Genomic DNA, 19616 nt, shown 5'->3' with positions numbered 1-19616 from the left:
CGTTTCCTTACCTCCCTCCTCTTTCTCCCTACTAATTGATATGGGAACTATGAATATAAGAGGAAATACAAAAGTCCCTTCCCTCAGAGCTTTTATTCTATTAATCAACCAATCAAAAGACATTTTTTAAAGTACTTACTATTTGCAAAGCATTGTGCTAGTGCTGAGAATAGATACAAGACAAAAAGCAAAAACAGTCCCTGCTCTCAAGGAGCTTACATGGAGTACGTAACATATTAAATAGGTATGTACAAGATACAATGTAGATGGAAAAATAACCTCCAAAGGGAAAGTTGGAAGAACTGGGAAAAGCTTCCTGAAAAAGCTGTATAGTTTGAGCTGAATTTCCCAGGCAGTCAGAGATTCTGAGAGTTGAAGTATGGGAGGGAGAGCATGCCAAGCAGGGGAGACAACCACTGCAAAGGCTCAGACAGGAGATGGAGTGTTGTGTGAGGATGTAGCCTACTAAGGCTAGAAGAAGTGGAAGGGAGTATAAGACTGGAAATGTGAAGAGCTTTAAGTGTGTGTGCCTGGGTTGGTGACATGACCTGACTTACATTTTTACATAAAAGTCATTTTAGTAGTTGTGTGGAGGGACTTGAAGTAGAAAATTCAGTTACATCATTTCAATAGTCAAGGTGACAGGTGGTGAGGACCTGAAGTAGGGTGGTTGCTGTGTGAATCAGGAGAATCTCTAGTATCTGAGAAATGGAAAGAAATAATAAATTGCTTCTGAAAAGGGCATATGAACTGACTCTCTTACAGTTCCACTTCATCAACCCTATAGTTTCCCCAAACAAAATACTTTTCCCTAGCTACCACTCCTCTATATCCACCTGTATATTAGCTCATTCCCTACTACCTACCAGATAATACCAGATACTTCCAACCACACTAAAGATCATCCTGTATTTCTTCTACCCTTTGCAGATAAACTCCTTGAGAAGACCATCCACAATAGGTGCCTTCACTTTCTCTTCTCTTACTCTTGCTTCAGGGATGGGAAACCTGTGGCCTTGAGGTCACATGTGGCCCTCTAGGTCCTCAAGTGCAGTCCCTTGACTGAATCCAAACTTCATAGAACAAATCCCTTTAATAAAAGGACTTGTTCTGTAAAACTTGGACTCAGTCAAAAGGCTAAACCTGAGGACCTAGAAAGTTTAAGGTCACAGGTTCCCTACTTTTGTTACAACCTGGCTTCTGACCTTTTTATTCCACCAAAACTGTTCTCTGCAAAGTTACCAGTGATCTCTTAGTTGTCAGATCCAATGAGTTTTTCTCAAGCCTCATTCTCCTCAACCTCCCTGCAGCCTTTGGCTCTGAGAGCAGGGACTATTCCATTTCCTCTTGTATTTATAGGTAGCTAGCTACCTATCACAGTTCTCATATCAATTAGCATGGTGAAAGAGGGGGGAAGTAAGGAAATTGACATGAAGCTGGGATTAACATGGCAGGGCTAGATGGCAAGATTTTTGGGGTGTATGACTGGAAGCATGGTCGGGGATCAGGAGGTCCACTGATTCACCAACTAGGACAACTAAACTCCAGTGAGAGAGCACCAAAAGTGAGAGATTAAGTACCTAAGGTCATACAGAACAATACAAAAAGTTATTGAGGACTGATAAGGTACTTGGGTGCATGTGCTTGGACCCCAATTCTAAAAAATCACATTTCTCCCTAGCCTCAAAACACTATCCCAGGCAGTTTCTCCCCAGCCCATGGACACAGCTTGCCTCAGCAACAACTGTTATCTCCCTTCCTGATATAGTAGCCAGTTGTACCTATAGAATTTATTAATATGAACCATCTGTGTACTGGTTGAACTGGCTGTGTACTGGGTCATAACAACAGTTACTACTCACTGACCAATCATATGTGTCCCAGACTTAGACATATGCATACTCCCTTACATTTATCTTATCTAATAAGACATTGATGAGAGCAGCCTGGTATTCCTGAGTCAGTCCTGACCATTAGCTGACTCAGGGATGTTTCAGGCCTAAAACCACACCTCCATGTAGCCCCACCTTGGTCTATTTCCTGATGAACTCTGGATAAAATGCCTGCTCAGTAGATACTAAAAGCACATGTTCCTTTAAGAACCAACTATTTAAGAACTAACCATTCCTTAATCCTGCCCTGAATCACCTAGTTAGCCTATTTGGCACGTTTTACTATAGAATATTCTATATAAACTTTACTTGTACCCCTCTGAGGTTGCAGGTTCCCTAAGAACTCTTACCCTGCTGAAAAGCATAATAAATCTTTATCTTGACCTCAAGAATGCTTGAGTCCAGGAACTCATTCCAGGCGACCCTCCCCTGGTACTCCAGTCTTTGAGGGGCAGGGGAGGAGCATGGGGGTTCTCCTCCTCCTCCCCCCCCCTCCAGCCCTTAACAACTACTACTTAGCACAGTGTCTAGCACATATTAAGTGCTTAATAAATGTTTATTGGGTGTTGATTGCCAGGCATTGTACTAAGCACCAAGGATATAAATGAGAAAAGGAGACAGTCCCTACCATCAAGCAGTTTACAATCCAATGGGGGAAGACAACATATACAAGGCTAATCCAAAGTCTACAACTGATGGGAAATGAAGAGTTCCTTTGGTTTCAGAGCCTTTTTTATACATAGGATTTGGGAGGAATTTTTTCCTCTGCCCACCAAGCAGAGAGGCAGAAGCCACTGAGGGTCCTAATAAGATGTGAGTATTAAAGCAGAAGGCATCTCCATGATGATGAGCTTTTCTGGGGAGAGGGAGGGGGTAGAGGCTTGTGTTTGTCATGATCATGGTGGAGTATAATCCAAAGAATGCAACTGAAGAGATGGACATAACCTTCTGGGGATGGGCTCAGAGTTTCTGTTCACCAACAACCATATTATTAAGGAGCAGGCTTCTTAACCTATGACTGATCCCTTTTCATAAATTCCCTATGAGTTTAAAGAGGCAGAAAGTTATACAAGAACTGCTAGTCTTGGGGGGCAGAGCCAAGATGGCAGAGTAGAAGTAGAGACTTGCTAGAGCTTTCCCTCCAAGCCCAGACAAATACCTGTAAAAAATGACTCTAAACAAATTCTGCAGCTGCACAACCCACACAATGATGGAGTGAAGCAAATATCCAGCCCAAAACAGCATGTAAGGTTGACAGGAAGCATCTATCACACAGCCCTGGGTGGCTGGGGTAATGAACAAAAGCCAAAACCAGAATCAGACTATAGAATCTTACTTTGGTGACAAGGAAGACCAAAATATACAAACAGAGGACAACAAAGTCAAAGCTCCTACATCCAAAGCCTCCAAGAAAAATATGAATTGGTTTCAGGCCATGTTAGAGCTCAAAAAGGATTTTGAAAATCAAGAAAGAGAAGTAGAAGAAAAATTGGGAAGAGAAATGAGAATGGTTCAAGAAAATCACGAAAAATGAATCAACTGCTTGCTAAAAGGGACCAAAAAAATGCTGAAGAAAATAACACTTTAAAAAATAGACTAAACCAAATGACAAAAGAGATCCAAAAAGTCAATCAGGAGAAGAAACTTAAAAAGCAGAATTGAGCAGATGGAAAAGGAGGTGCAGAATCTCACTGAAGAAAATAATTCCTTAAAGATTAGAATGAGGTGGGTGGAAGCTAAGGACTTTATGAAAAATCAAGAAATTATAAAACAAAGCCAAAGGAAAGAAAAAATAGCAGACAATGTGAAATATCTCATTGGAAAAACAACTCATCTGGAAAATAGATCCAAGAGAGACAATTTAAAAATTATGGGACTACCTGAAAGCCATGATCAAAAAAAGAGCCTAGACATCATTTTTCAAGAAATTATCAAGGAAAACTGCCCTGATATTCTAGAACCAGAGGGTAAAATAAATATTGAAAGAATCCACCAACCACCTCCTGAAACAGATCCCCAAAGGAAAACTCCTAGGAATATTGCAGCCAAATTCCAGAGCTCCCAGGTCAAGGAGAAAATATTGCAAGCAGCCAGAAAGAAACAATTCAAGTATTGTGAAAATATAATCAGGATAACACAAGATCTAGCAGATTCTACATTAAGGAATCGAAGGGCTTGGAATATGATATTTCAGAGGTCAAAGGAGCTAGAATTAAAACCAAGAATCACCTACCCAGGAAAACTGAGTATAATACTTCAGGAGAAAAAAATGGTCATTCAATGAAAGAGAGAATTTTCAAGTATTCTTGATGAAAGGACCAGAGCTGAATAGAAAATCTGACTTTCAAACACAAGAATCAAGAGAAGCATCAAAAGGTAAACAGGAAAGTGAAATCAACTGAAGTTGAACTGTTTACATTCCTACATTGAAAGAAAATATTCGTGACTCTTGAGACTTTTCTAAGTATTAGGACAATTGGAGGGATTATATACATATAGACAGAGGGCACAGGATGAGTTGAATATAATGGGATGTTATATAAAAAACAAAATTAAGGGATGAGAGAAGAATAGATTGGGAGAAGAAAAGGAGAAATAGAATGGGATAAATTATCTCTCACATAAAAGAGGCAAGGAAAAGTTTTTTCAAGGGAGGGGAAGAGAGGGAGGTGATAGGGAAAGAGTGAACTTTACTCTCATAGGATTTGGCTTAAGGAGGGAATAACGTGCACACTCAGTTGGGTATGAACAGCTATCTTATACTACAGGAAAGTAGGGGGGAAAGGGATAAGTAGGGTGTGGGGGATGATAGAAGGGCAGGCAAATGGAAGGAGGGGGTAATTAATAGCAATTACATTTGAGGAGGGATAGGGTCAAAAAAGAGAGTAGAATATATGGGAGGCAGCATAGGATGGAGGGAAATATAGTTAATCCTTCACATCATGACTGTTATGGAAGTGTTTTTCATGACTACACATGTATAGTCTATATCAAACTGTATCCCTTCTCAGTAGGGATGGATGGGGAGGGAGGGAGAGAAGTTGGAACTCAAAGTTTTAAAAATGAATGTTAAAAATTGTTTTTCCACACAACTGGGAAATAAGACATACAGGCAACGGGGTACAGAAATCTATCTTGCCCTACAAGAAAATAGAGAGGAGGGAATGAGAGAAGGGAGAGGTGTTATACAAGGGAGGGCAGATTGGGGGAAGGGGTAATTGGAATGACAATGTTTTGAGATGGGTGCAGGGGAGAGATAGAGGGAAAATTTAGAACTCAAAATCTTAAATCTTGTGAAAGTAAAATTAAAATAATTTTTTAAAAAAGAACTGCTAGTCTTACCCATGACTTCAGTGAGCAAAATTGTGAAATGTGTCTCCGTAGTTACCAACACATTACAGATATCAAGATACTGCAGACCACCCATCCATGGTCCCACACTACATGCTGATCCCTGTAATCAAGTTCCCCCATTGAATCTACCCATGCTGTATTTCACCCATACAGTCCTATGTTTTGTGTTTTCCAAAGAAATAACTCATTATTTGAGTAATTTATTTGAGCTAAGGAGCAGAGGCAAGAAGATTATTTCTAGAATGGACCTTCAGGAACTAATACTATATTCTCCCATATTTTCTCATCCAATGGTGACTTTAATAGTGGAAAAAGCTTCCATACAAGTAGAGCTATTCAAAAGTGGAATGGGTTATCTTAGGAGGTAATGGTCTTCAGGCAACATCAGACATTTTGTAGTTTCCTTGCCTAGAAAAGTGTTGGACTAGATGACCTCTGAGGTCCTTTACACCTCTAATATTCTGTGAAATAGTGATCTTTTCTTGACTAAATTGTAATATACTATTGACTTAGTTTGAATTATGTGATTTCAGAGTCCTATGAAAAATCAATGTTTCTTATATTACAAAAAAGCTTGCATTTATATTGTACCTACTATGTGCCAGGGACTGTGCTAAGCACTTTATAAATAGCTTCTTATTTGATCCTCACAATAACCCTAGGAGTTAGGATGCTATTATCTCCATTTTACAGTTGAAGAACATGAGACTTGCAGAGGTTAAGTGACTTCCTTGCCCAAGGTCCCAAAACCAAAAAATATCAAAAGCTGGATTTGAATTCTGGGCTTCCTGACTCCAGGTCCAGCACTCTATCCACTGCACTGTCTATCTCTGTGCAGTATTACAATGTCCAATCTGCAAGAAAAAGCACTGAGGTAGAGCTCTGAGCCAATGGCACTTTACTGAAGAGTGCATGTTCCCATCTAATAAAGCGGATCTCAGATCTTCCTCACAATCTGAAATGCTCCCTTCCTCCAGGGTCTCATTTTTATAAGGTTGGATACTAGTTTTGGAAAAATACAGGATCCCATTGATTGACAGATCTTGCTTTCAGGACCAAAAATGATTTATCAGCCAAAAAAAAAAAAAAATGGTATAGCAGCAAGGGGATGTTTGGGTTGGGCAAAGCATGGAGGATTTCCACTGACCAAGTGGTCATAAGATGATCACCTGCCCATGTTGGACAAGAGACGGTGCAAAGGTACGAAAATAAGTTGGGGGATTTTCCATGTAACTGATTCACCTCTGCTATGTTGGGTTTGGTCACCATAACAAGGAAAAACAAGGGTGAAGGGTCTCTAGTTAGCTTCCTATGAATAAGCAGGTGAGTTTACAATTTGTAGTTCATAGCTCTGGGGCCTAATATATACAACTTATAATGACCACCCCTATGGAATCATATCAAACTTATTTATATTGATCAGAATAGAGGCCAAAATGAATAATTTCTCACACCTGCCTTGAGAAGTTTTGATAACAGAACATCGATAATCATTGGTTTCCAACCAGCAGGCCATGAATTCCTGGAGGGCTATGGAATTTCAAGGGGTCCCCAAATTCATTATCACTCAGCGGTTGTCTTCTATAGACAGAAGCAATGTCTAATATATGTGTATTTTTTCAAATTATGTATAAATTCTCCTGTGATTAATAAAGTTGCTATTGAATTCACAGTACTTTCTGCCATTATATATTTTCTCACTTAACAGACACTTATAATGTGATTTTTATATAGTACTTTGAGGTTTAAGTGTCCTTCATACACTATCTCATGTGATCCACAACCGTTTGAGGCAGGAATTATTATACCTTCATTTTATATGAGTAAAAAGACTGGGAAAAGCACAGTACCTAACCGAGTGTCACTCAGCTAGTACTTGTCTGTGATTATACTTGAACTATCTTCCTGGCCCCAAGTCCTGTATTCTAGCCATCAAGCCATGTCATTTCTCTAACAGGATACTATCATGCAGAGTTCTACAACTTTTTCACAGTAAAATGGTGATTCTTAGGGTTTAAAAAGTTGGGAACCAAAAGGCTAGACTATGTTTGACCTTTATATATCATAAAAAAATTACACACACAGTAGAAAAATGGAATCTACTTGCAGACAAACAGTAACTTACACTTAGCAGGGTAGCCTCCATCCACTTAGTGAATAGTAAGAGCCAAGCAAAGAATTATTAGAAAATATTATATTAACAGAATAATGTTATGGAATCCAGTTGAGAAGAGAGTAGCTAATCTAGGGAAGCTGTTTCTAATGCTCCAAAGCTGTTTCAATCTTTTAGAGGAGAGGTGATGAAAAGACTGAAGTGGTAGCTTTATGAGTAGAAAGGGTCAGATGTGATATTTTGGGTGTAGATAAAAGATCTGGCAAATGATTTAGATGAGTTAAAAGTCACTAAATTTGACAATTTAGTGACTTAAGGATGGTAGATTAGAAACCAGATGAAAGGGGGCAAAGTTTGAGTGTTTATCCTAGTCTTTATCATATAATCAAACTATATTTTATTCCCCTAGCAACACAGAACATATCAGTTAAGATACTGTGCATGACATAAAGACTTTCTCATAATAATCTGTGGTTGATACCTCTCAAAACCCAGTGGGGCTAAGTGTCCAAACACTTTTGGGAAGTCCTATGGTATAGATTATTCCCTACTTTGCAATGTAGCTTTTAATGCTGCTGTATTTGTCCGTAAGTGACATGACACAGGTTTACACATTCACGATATGATTTAAAAATACATATATTATACTTTACATACACATCTCACTTGATCCTTAGGAACCAGTTTTACAGATAAGGAAATTGAGTCTCAGAGAGTTTAATGGGCCAGGTTAGATTTATCAAAGTTCTAAATGAGCAGTCAAATCTCAACCTTTCAGTCTGTTTTCTCATCCATGAAATAGGATGTCTACCCTAAGGATCAGAGGTCATAATGGGAAATGGCTTCTAAAAGAATTATATAAACATAAAGGTTATTCTTGACTTGAGAGTGGGGTTGAACTCTACATGGTGAGGTCCAGACATGTTCAATATGAAACTCAAAGGGTTTCATTCTATCTGAAAACCAAGTGCTAGCTAGAATTCTGAAGGCAATTGTATTTTTGGTCATCTAAAGGTGGGTTGAGTGGATTACAAAATTATACATTGTTGGTCCTGAAATCCAACCTCCTTTCCAATGCAGAAATCTTTTCTAAACAACTGGATCTGGAGTCTGAGAACTTGGGTTCAAATGATCATAATTCGTATAACGTAATAGCAAAACCACTCAGTCTCAGGTTCTTTCATGCGCACAAACAGGGGGTTGGACATGAAGACTTCTAAGATTCTTCCAGCTCCAGTCTATATTAATTGATGGTATTCTATCTAGTCTCTGATTTTATGTCACTAGTTTACTGCATTTACACTGCTAGAATGGAACCTTCTTTAAAGGACTGTTTCCTTATCAATACAACCCCAAGGCTATCAAAATAACTTAGTACACAGGTACTTTATGATTGCTTCACAACCAAGTCCTTAGGCATAAAAATCCAAATACTACCTTATTAGCTATTCATTTATAAATGAAAAGAATGTAAAGATCATTACTCTCATCTTAAATCTTCTCCCATTTTCTTTAAGTCTTTAGCATTCATGACATAATTTATAGACCTTTTCAGATGGAGGGCCCTGCTCTGATATAATGGATTACGTTCAAATATTCCTTTTAAAATACATCCAGAAGTAAACACATTACTCCCAATTCAATCTGATGGGAGATGAAGGTCTTTTTAAGAAAAAAAGTGACTACCTTGTAAACACCTTGAAAAATAACATTACCACTAGTAATAGTACCATGTTTAACCCAGTATTACTCTCAACTGTCATTAACTTAATATAGGAAAGACATCTAATTCTTTTTTTGTAATTATGTAGCTAACTTGAAAATTCAGTGACACAATGAAAGAATTCAATGAAAAGTAAATTAAGAATTTAGCCTATTTGAAATTTATACCATTCACTATGTTAGGACCAAATTAAAAGGCATGATAAATTGCTTTTTATATATTAAAAATAATCTGAACTTAAATAATTCAGTTCAAAGTGAATTGAGACCCAGATGCAAAAAAACCCACAGCAAACCATACACAAAACCATGAAATACAGTCAGAGCAATTTATCTCAATGTACTTGATACTTTTAAAGTTATTTTTACGGCCCCTGTTAATATTACCATCTTAATTTCTTTTAAAAGATGTTTATTTCTTTAATATGGTTGCTAATCTTATAAAAACAAGCAGTTATACAAACAGAATTGGAAACCAAAGAGATGAAAATATACAGTGCTTATTAACATTTCTTTTGTAGCTTAGTTTTCCTTTAGTGATCTGATCCATGTTAGGCCTAGCTTCCAACAAATAACATGGAATGGACTGTTAGAACCATTTGCACAATTAGCTGTTTTAAGTGTTATATTCTATACACCATTAAAAGAGAAAAGTTAATACAAATACTAGTCACATTAAGTCTAAGTCACATTTATTTGCACATGAACAGTATTGACCAACAGATACTAGATCATACAAAATTATAAAATACAATTTGATCATCACTGTGTATTACCTTGTTTTGCATACATATTCAAGTCTAGATCTGAGTTCCCCCATTTTGTAAACCTTCATACAACATGAAGAAAATTCTCAGTACATATTGACATCTGTCTTAGTTATAGCCAACGCAACCCAGTCATGTCAAATCTCCAAGGTTACATCTTAGACCACCATATTCAAAAACCAAATTTAGAGGCTACTATTGGTTCCGTCCCTCAGGGGAATATAAAGAAATAAGTTTTTTTCTCTAAGAGGTATAAATTTATCATATGTATCACTAGAGGCAAGTGATGCTACCATGCTCAGGAAGACAAATGTCAACCAAGTAACAATTAGCAGTATAATGTACCTAATGACACCTCATATTTGGTTTGAGGACCAGAAACAAAAAAGCTTGTTAAAATAAAAAGGGGGACAAAGAAAAGAGAAAATTACTTACAAAAATGAGGAGAATGAACTACTTTCTTCCTCAAATTTTTATCTTGAGTGGTTTGGTCAAACCAAAAATAACCATGGAAGGGTGTAGGTTAAAGTTAACAGTTATTCATGTAAATAAAAATGGGGAAGAAAAAAATGTTCCCCTAAGCACCTCCAGTAGATAGTGGGTAATAGTTTGAAACTGATTCTGAGGAGATTACACAAGTGTCAACCAGGACATCTCAAAAAAAAAAATTCTTTAATGTACATTTATTTCTACAAAAACAATGTATGATACAGAATTAGAAGTGAACTCACAAACTTAAAGATTTACCTAGTAAAATATACATATTCTTAATGTAGAGCATGGGATATTTAAAAAAGATGACAAGGGTTGTTAATCTTTTTTATTTTTTTACATGTTTTTTGGAACCTCACATAATTTTGATAAATAACTTTTACAAAATTATGTAAAAAGTACAAGAATGTCTGGTAAACAAAGTCTGTATTTTTCCAAAAAGAATTTTACAACATGCAATTCTTAAGGCAGCATTCTCCTTAAAAGGAAAGGTATCCTTTTACACATCAAGAAATCTTCTGCTGCAAATAGGCTAAGGAAGCCTGGTTTCTTCCATTAACGCCTTTTGTCTTTCCTGTCTGATTTACGGTCTCTTTCACTTCTTGAAGATCTTTTGCCTGACCGACTACTTTCTGATATAGACCTTTTTCTGTCAGACCGAGAACTCTTATCCTTCGATCCTTTTGTATCTCTGCTACTACCTTTTGAAGACTTGTGATTGTGACTTCTTTCTAGTCCTGATGTATCCCTCCGCTTCCGATCCACACTCCTCCTGCGCTTTCTATCCCTATTATGTCCCCGACCTCGGCTTCGACTCCTACTCTCACTGCTACTAGTGCTGCTGCTACTACTGTCTCTGCTGCTGCTTCCACTAGTGCTAGTGCTGCTACTGGAACTACTCCGACTGCTACTGCTGCCACTGCTGGAGCTGCTGCCACTACTACTACTGGTTGAACTACTACTTGAAGTGCTACTGCTACTGCTATGACTTCTACTCTTGCTAGTTTTGTTTCTGGCTCGACCCCTGCTTCTGCTCCTGGTTTTGGTTTTGGTTTTCCTCTCTGTAGGCATTGTCAAGACTGGCTCTATTTGCACCTCAGCAAGTTTGACAGGTTCTAGAGCAAACTCTTTCCTCTCGGTCAGATGCCTTGGTTCCTGTATGACCTGAGGTGGTGGCTCTATAAGTGTTAAGGGTAAAGTCTCAGACTGAGGCAAGGACTGGGGCTGGAGCTGGAGTGCGGGCAAAGGGTGAGACTGAGACTGGGTTTGGGACTGGGGTTGGGGTTGAACCACAAACTCTGATTGGGACTCAGGTTCTCTCTCTTGTTTCTCTTCAGATTCATTTTCAATTTCTGGAACATTAGCATTCTCCTTCATGGGAGAAATAGGTTTATACTCTTTCTTTGGCTGAGCCTCACCTTCCAACTCTGGTCCTATTTCTTTGCTATTCTCATTTTCTGAAGGCCCTATACTTTCAACTTGATTAGTTTCCATTTCCTCCGGTTCTGTATCTACATTCTTGATACTTTCTCCCTCCTCTTTCACATCCATAATTTCTTCAGGCTGACTATCCTGTTGCTTCTCTTTTTCCCTCACCTCATTCTCTTCCTCCATTTTAACCTCCATTTCTTTTTTATGATCCTCCTCCTGTTCTTTCTCTGTATCACTATGAACTCCACCTACTTCTTTTTCCTCTTCCTCTCCTGCATCCTCTATTTCTACATCATTGTGCTGATTACCTGTCTCCTCCATCTCTTCCTCACGCTGAGCCACCTTACCCTCTTCTTGTTCCGCCTTCTGTTCTTCATTATGCACCACCTGAGGTTCTTTTTCCTTCATTGATTGTCTTCTAGGCCTAGCCTCCATTTTATTTATTTGTTCTGCAAATTCATTTCGTCTACCTTCAAACATAGCTGAAAAACAAAAAAGGTATTTAAGTGTAAATTTAACATCTATGAACACAATCTAAACTACAATTTTACTTCATGTTTTGAATAAATGTTCTTAAATTTCCTTCATCTATTTTAAATACACCCTTCACAAATTTTAAATAGGGGATACAGAACTGACCTTAGAATTGAAAGACCAGAGCTGACATCAAGTATCTGACGTACCATGGTTGTGTGACCCTGGGTTAAGTCACTTAACCTCTAAGTACCCTAGATAACCCTCTGAGACTAAGCAGCACTGGTAGAAGGAACTCCTCCCCTGGGAGCTTTCTACAGCAGTGAAAATAGCAAAAGTGAGAAGGAAAAATAAATGTGTGTATAAATACTGGTTTACAGATACAGGTAATCTGTATCTTTATATACTTTTTTTGGGGGGGGGGGGGAGACAGTCAATGATGGTAATAGTAGATTGCATAGCAAACAATTATATATAGATGGACATGAAGGAATAGACCCACTAAAATTGATTACAATGAAATGAGCAACCTAGGCAGAATTAATACCATATAATCTAAATGAAGGGAAAAAACTCTTTTGCTATGCAATTTTATGCTAGATATGATAAAGAATACAGCTTCTGTTTGAGTTGAGTTAAACTAGTTCTGTGACTACAGGTATTGTGCTCTAATTGTTCTGTTCTCAAGGAGACACTAGTCACTTAATCACCACCGTGGCAGTGTCTACCATTTCCTTAAGTACTCCCCCCTCCATGCAATCTATCTGCAGGCTCCTGGAAACCCACTCTCAGCTTCATTAGCATTCACAGGACCTGGCTACTGGTGATAAGAGGAGTAGGAAGCAAAAAGATACAGGAATACACATAGGTCATAAAACATCAAGTTTCGGGTAAAATTTTGCATCAAATAAATGCATTTCCATTCCCAAACTCATTGTCACCTCTGATACTTTTGGATACACCAATATCAAATCAAGTTATTAAAGGAAACAAAATATATCAAATACATGTGTAAAGCTTCCTCAATGAGAAATTTTCAATCGGATTCTCCATGAACACCTACCGTTCATTTTTCTCTGTGACTCTTCTATTAGTTTTTGTGTAGCTGGGCACATTCTTCCAGGAATGTAGAACAAATGGGGCTTTGTCTTAGTTCTTATATATTTAATTATTTTGGAATTATGCTCATTCCATTCTTCTTGCTAAAGAAAGGGAAGGTAAACATAAGTATTTCTGAAAACATGTAAGAATTCTGAGATGAGCATACTTCTCCAACAATACTTACCAACTGAGCAAGTTCAACCTTTTGTTCCAAAAGTCGCAGTTCTGTCTGTTTAGCACGTCTTTCTTCAAAAAGTTCTCTCCTTTCATTTTCAACTTGTTTTCTTTCTTCTTCTGCTTGCACTTCAAGTTTTTGTTCAATTTCTTGACGCCTCTTTTGCTAAAAATGAAGAATTTGTTTTAACATTTTTATTTTGCAATGATAAAGTACTAGGAAGGTTTGTTTCAATAAACTATGACAGAAGTTAATTTTAAGAAGCTGAAACTTGACATTTGAAGTATGCAAGTAAATTCACAAAATTTACCCCCAGCCATTAGCTTAAAGTTTCTCAATTCTTTATTACCAAACAATTCTCTATTACTAAACAGGAATTGGTAACATTTTCATGTAAATCATGATTAAATATTTAATAGAAACTTCACCTTCAAAGCCATTTCTTCTTAGGATCTCACAAAGCACTTGGTTTTGCAATTCAAATAAAATACATTACTAAAGGGTACCAACATTTGCACTTCATTCTCTTACTACACGGATAAATATGGGAGAGATCTTAGAAGTCATCTGGTCCAACATGTATATCTGAAGTAGAATCTTTTCTAACATCCCCAACAAAGCCATTCAGCCTAGCCGGGAAGACTTCAGTAAGCAGGGGACTCATTCCATTTGTGCACAGCTCCTTTTGTTAAGAAATTTTCCCTTAATCTTCCTTTCCTCTCTGCAGCTTCAACCAAGTTCTGCTTCCACAAAAATTACCTGGGAAGGTCAGTGTCTTCCTCTGCTATCTATGAGACCTGGGACCAGACACTGAAAAGCTGCTACTAATCGACAAGACCCTAAAAGTCAAAATTGTAAGCACCTCCCCTAATCAGACGTTCTTCTAAATGACTCCTGGAAAATTCATACTAGTCTCTGAGTGAGGAAATCCAAGAACATTAGTTCAGTTCTATCCCCTAATTTTTCTTACCTATAAAATGGGTATTTTTTAAAAAAATAAAAGCAGTACTTATCCCCAAGGGTAGCTGTGAGGATTAAATATATGTATATATTTAATATACGTAAAGTATTTTGCAAATATACATATAATATATGTAAAGCATTTTGCAAATCCTAAATCACTATAGAATACGAGGCAGAGAGGCATAGTAGATGTAAGGCCTGTCTCAAGAGTAAGGAGAACCTGGGCTAGGTGCCTCAGACAACTCTGTAAGAGTAAGTGGAAAAGTAGGTGTCATTATACACTAGTAGAAAGAATTGCTTTAAGTTCTCTACGTCACTGAAATCACAGGTCTGGTTCAAAATATATTTATTATTTATATAGACTACGGTCTCATCTATTACATTTTGATGTTATATAAAGCTATACCAGTTGATGCTAGTTACCATCTCCCACAAGCAGTACTTGAGCAAAGCATTTCTCCAGGAACCATTTTGTGGTTTAAACAAACTTATTCTAGAGAAGGTCAGAAATAAATTTCTTAAAATTATTTCTTTTAGATTTGTTTGCCACTGTACCCAAATAATGTCAGAAATAACTGACATTACTGCATCTTCACAGAAGATTAACAAAAATCTTCACAGGTCAGTTCAGACACTTGTCAGTTTTCAGTTTCATTTTAATTTTGTCACAAAGTGCTTTCAATTAAAAGGTAATAAGAATCATATTCCAAATATTTTTCAATAAGTTTATGGTTATATTGACAACTCATACAAGACAAAATAATTAAAGCAAGGATTGTACACATACCCTTTCCGTAGCTACGGTGGATTCCTGCTTAAATTTCTGAAGGGTACCCATTAACAACCCAAAAATACGTCGATTCCTAAAAGCCAGAAACAATAAAAATTTAATTTATGTAGGATAACATTTATTAACCCACCCCCCTCCAAATCACACAAAAACAAAAAGTTAATTCTACCTCCTTGAAATACTTAGAAAGAACATTTGTATTCCTCAAAGGAAAAATGTCAAGATATTTTTTCAAGGGGATTAATACTATCTGATCCAGTGTGCCAAATAATTTAACACCTTTGCTTTCCCTTTTCATCCATATTTTGATCCTGAATAAGGTCTCGACGTGTACGCTCTTTGGAGGTAGCTACAACTGAAGACTGCAACGCTGGCTAAGAGAGAAAACAAAAACTTATCACAAATTACAATAACTCCATGCCCACTATATATCCATTAATGCAAATTCTTTCTATCACAATACCTTTTTAACATCATCATCCTCTGCGTCGCTTTCTTGGCGTGATTCTCTTCTTGTCCGACGCTCCCCTCCCAGCCTGATATTGAGGAAACAACTTAGGATGATCATTACTGGAACTGAGTTAAGTGAACATCAAAAGCCAACACTAACATATTCATCAGCAACAGCACTAGAATACCATCACTAATCATCTCTCTCAATACCACTTTACCAAATTATGAAAAGTCTCCATATTTTACATCAATGTAACTACTCAAAACAACATTTATTCCACTCTGAACAGTGGAAGGTGAAAATTTTTTTGGTGCTAACATCAGTTTTTAAAAGACACTTCTGAATCATTGATTCAAATATTTTTATATCTCTAAAAGAAAATAAAATTTTTGCCTATGCTCTATTCAATTTGTCTGGACTTACACAATGTTATACAGCAACAACAGAACACCTTAACAGTTAATCACTGAAGTAGAGATAACATTTTTCCCCTAGTTTATTTTTCTTATGTAACCTGTTTGTCTGGCACAACACCTAAAATTGAAATAATGCTATTTAAAGATTACAGTAATGTTTCAGTAATAAACATGAAAAGACTTAAAACAAAAAGCAAAGGAAAGAAATATTTTAGATATTATATAAAAATGAACTGGAAAAAATAGCCTTGATAAATTCATGAACAACCATTACTATCTACAAATTACTTTATCACTCAGGCCCAATAATCAGAAATTTTAGGGAAGCAATAGAAATTCAAGTCAACAAACTTAAATAAACTGATACTGAGAATCTGATATTGAATACAAGGTAATGGAAATGAGGTGACACACTTGAAGCTGGATTCCCATACTGAGAATAGTTCAACCAAGAAAGCAAAAAAGTAGGTAGGGGACAGAAGCACTGGAAATATTTACGGGTTTTTTCTTAAACATTTCAGTTTTTTCACGGAGTACATAATTTAAGAGGTCTAGAATTCTTAAGGAATCCTGGCCAGAGATTGCCTGTCTAGGCTCACTTAGACTTTTAAGTCTTTAAAGTAGCAAAGGCCCTCAACTCCTTTTGATCAAATCCAAACTTCACAGAACAAATCCCCTTAATAAAAGGATTTGTTCTGTAAAACTTGGACTCAGTCAAAAGGCCACACCTGAGGACCTATAAGGTCATATGTGGTCTGGAGACCACAGGTTCCCAGCTCCTGGTGTATACTATATAGTCAAATCACCAAGTAATAACAACAGCTGCTATTTATTTAGCCAGAATTACAAAGGCTTTACATACGTTTCATTTGATCTTCAAAACAACTCTGATAATACCAGATTATTGAGCATCTATAACTGAATGAAATTGATTTTGTATCATATTTCAAGAAAATGGAATCTACAATTACTGCCACATACCTACTGACTGCCCCTTCAAGGTCTCTCTGTTTGGCTGGGGGTCCTCCTCCACTATCTGAGAATCCACGCCTAAAATGGAAAAATATCAAGACTTTATCTTAAGGGGGGAAGGGGAGGGTGTATACACACCAGTTTTTACAATGAAATTACAAATAATCAGTTGAATACATTATTTTAAAAATATCCTTAGAATGAACATACCAAAAAAAAGCCAAAAGAGTGCAGTAAGAAAGTCCTTACATAAGGTGAAGAATAATTAATTCTAGAATGCTAGATCTCTCCCTTACCAAAAGATGGTGGTGGAGAACTCAAAGACCTTAAAATGACATATATTTCCTCTTAGCTATTTCCATTTCTCATCAAACTTAATTTGTTATGTAACAGAATTTAAAGAACTAAATTTTACAAGTCCCAATAACACACAAAAGACAGTTCCAAAATTCAAACATATTGAAATACTTGAAATATTTAACCAGTGTTAGTACTTCTGAAAAAAAAGGTTTAAAAAACCCCATCTAAATTTTAATAAGTTGTATGTTAAACTCTAAGCTAGTGTTTTAAAGACAAGAGGTCTAAAAAGTGCTCAAGGTACCTTCAATAGTTAAGATAACATAAGAGAATTTTAAAGGTGAGACTTAAAGTATAAAGGATAGGGACTATACCAGTGATTTCACAAAAAACAGGAATTTCCAGGTGAGGAAACTCCCTCTATTAATGCAGGTTGGCATCTTATCTACAATTTATCTTCTTATAGAATTTTCTAGAGAGCAGTGAGGTTTAAGCAATTTGAGTAAACCAGACTTAAATTTTTTTTTTTTACATCAGAATCCACCATGAATTTAAAACTTTAATGGCTGTTATTTTTTTATATGACTTAGTAAGAAGTTCAGTTCAAGAGAAATGAGAGGTGGCACTTACCTTAGCAATAAACTACCACGACCCCTACCTCCACCAGGGCCTGAGAGAGCGAGCAATCGAGCTTGGATGGGTCTGTAAAGAGAGTTGGGAATTGGTATACTGTGAAACAACAGCTTATACATGTAAAAGAACCACCGAATCAACTGTAAAAGGAAATAAATTTTAAACAAGGAAAATCACTTAAGTAGACCTCTTAAACGTATTCGGTAGATGTTGGTGATTTTTAGATTAAGGTTACCCCATTAAGTATTTTCTTACAGATGTTAATTAGAAAGAAGTACGGGCTCGACACAACCTCAAAGCCCCCCAAATTCCCATGTCGGGTTGGCCTAGCCAAGTCTGGTTTACAAATTCACGACAGTTAATATATCACTCCCCCCATTCGTGATTTATACAGGCCAAGAGTGGAGGTGAAACGTCCGAAATCTCCTTTATACACAAGGGCTGAGTAGAAACATACCAAACTCTTCTTCATACGGACATGTATACACACATATATTTACATATACATATAGTAAGGCCAGGGAGGAAAATAAGACCCTGCCGCCAACCTGCAGGGAGGAACAGGAAGCCAAAACGTGGTCTGGAGGCTTCATCGTGGAGCGCCCGAGCTGAGCGGTCCGGGGGCCGCCGGGAGTGCCTCCGCCTGGGGCCAGGAGGGCCGAGGAAGGCCGTGAGCCTTTGCGGCGAGCTCGCCGGGGGCTGCAGCACCTCGTGGGTTAGCCGGGCTGGGAGCGGGAGGCAGGGGCACCGGGGCCCGGCCTTTCCGCAGGCCTCTCCGGCTGCAGTTCCCACACGACCCGCGTTCCCCTCACCACTCCCCCTCCCCTGAAGACCACGAGACCAACGCAGGGCGGCGACGGTGTCTCAGAGCCGCCCCTGCCCAGGGGGAGGCGGCCCTGCAGTCGCCCCCCCGCCCCGGTAAAGGTCCGGCTGCTCCTGCCCTCTCCCGATGCGGCCCAGGGTTCGCCGCCTCCCCTGCCCCCACTTCGCCCAGGCCCCGCGTCCTCAATGGCGCCGAGAGCCCTTCAGGGGAACCTCACCTCACGTCATTAGGGTCCCTGCCGGTGAGCTTCCGGATATTCTCATCCACATTTTTTAAGCTCTCCTTGGCTTTTTCCAGCTGCTCCTGCAAAGTTCTCACTGCGACCGCCATCTTCTCCACCCGTGGCTGGTGCGGAGGCAGCTCTCAAGCCAGGTCGTCCCGCGTCGCGAGATCAGGCCGGGAGTGATAGTTAGAATTAGCCAATCAGGAGCGGGGTTGCTCTCGGCCGTCGGCCACTTAGAGACTTCAGGGGCGGAACTAACTCACTTACAGAGACTTGACCAATAAATAAAGCCACAAGGCGGCAACCTGTGCAGCCAATGGGGTGGCTTCCTTTTGGGAATAGTGATGCGTGCAGAGTTCGGGAGGAGGCGGGGCTGGAGGTCTTTCATTTACTGGAGGGCGGTATCTGCCAGAGCTTGTAGGTTTCAAGTTCACCAAGTCCCTTCTCCTTGTCCTCTGTAACATTTCATGTGAATGGGGGCTATTTTTATGCATTAATGGGGAGGATGGAAGGAAGAATGGGAT

At 38.3% G+C, this 19616-nt stretch overlaps 1 protein-coding gene across 1 annotated transcript; it reads right to left on the bottom strand.

Annotated features, from left to right (window-relative positions):
- Positions 1-9756: 9756 nt before the first annotated feature.
- On the bottom strand, positions 9757-19348 carry PNN (pinin, desmosome associated protein). The gene is made up of 9 exons (XM_072629767.1): positions 19087-19348; positions 18044-18115; positions 17126-17194; positions 15738-15810; positions 15554-15648; positions 15272-15347; positions 13531-13686; positions 13309-13447; positions 9757-12253 (listed from the first exon to the last, which is right to left on the bottom strand). Exons 1-9 carry the CDS (start codon positions 19197-19199, stop codon positions 10896-10898), a joined length of 2151 nt encoding a protein of 716 aa, XP_072485868.1. The 5' UTR covers positions 19200-19348; the 3' UTR covers positions 9757-10895.
- Between the last annotated feature and the right edge of the window lie 268 nt (positions 19349-19616).

Source organism: Notamacropus eugenii, chromosome 1, assembly GCF_028372415.1.
Source record: "Notamacropus eugenii isolate mMacEug1 chromosome 1, mMacEug1.pri_v2, whole genome shotgun sequence".
Taxonomy (NCBI): Eukaryota; Metazoa; Chordata; class Mammalia; order Diprotodontia; family Macropodidae; genus Notamacropus; species Notamacropus eugenii.
This window is presented reverse-complemented; position numbering and strand designations above follow the sequence as displayed.

Bases quoted from the DNA above. Each gene is read 5' to 3' on its own strand.
- PNN (XM_072629767.1), bottom strand. From the start codon at position 19,199: ATGGCGGTCGCAGTGAGAACTTTGCAGGAGCAGCTGGAAAAAGCCAAG. The intron at 15,348-15,553 runs GTGTTAAATTAT...TCTGGCTTTTAG, and splicing joins GATGAAAAGGGAAAGCAAAG to GAATCGACGTATTTTTGGGT. The intron at 12,254-13,308 runs GTAGGTGTTCAT...TTTGTTTTTCAG, and splicing joins GTCACAGAGAAAAATGAACG to CTATGTTTGAAGGTAGACGA.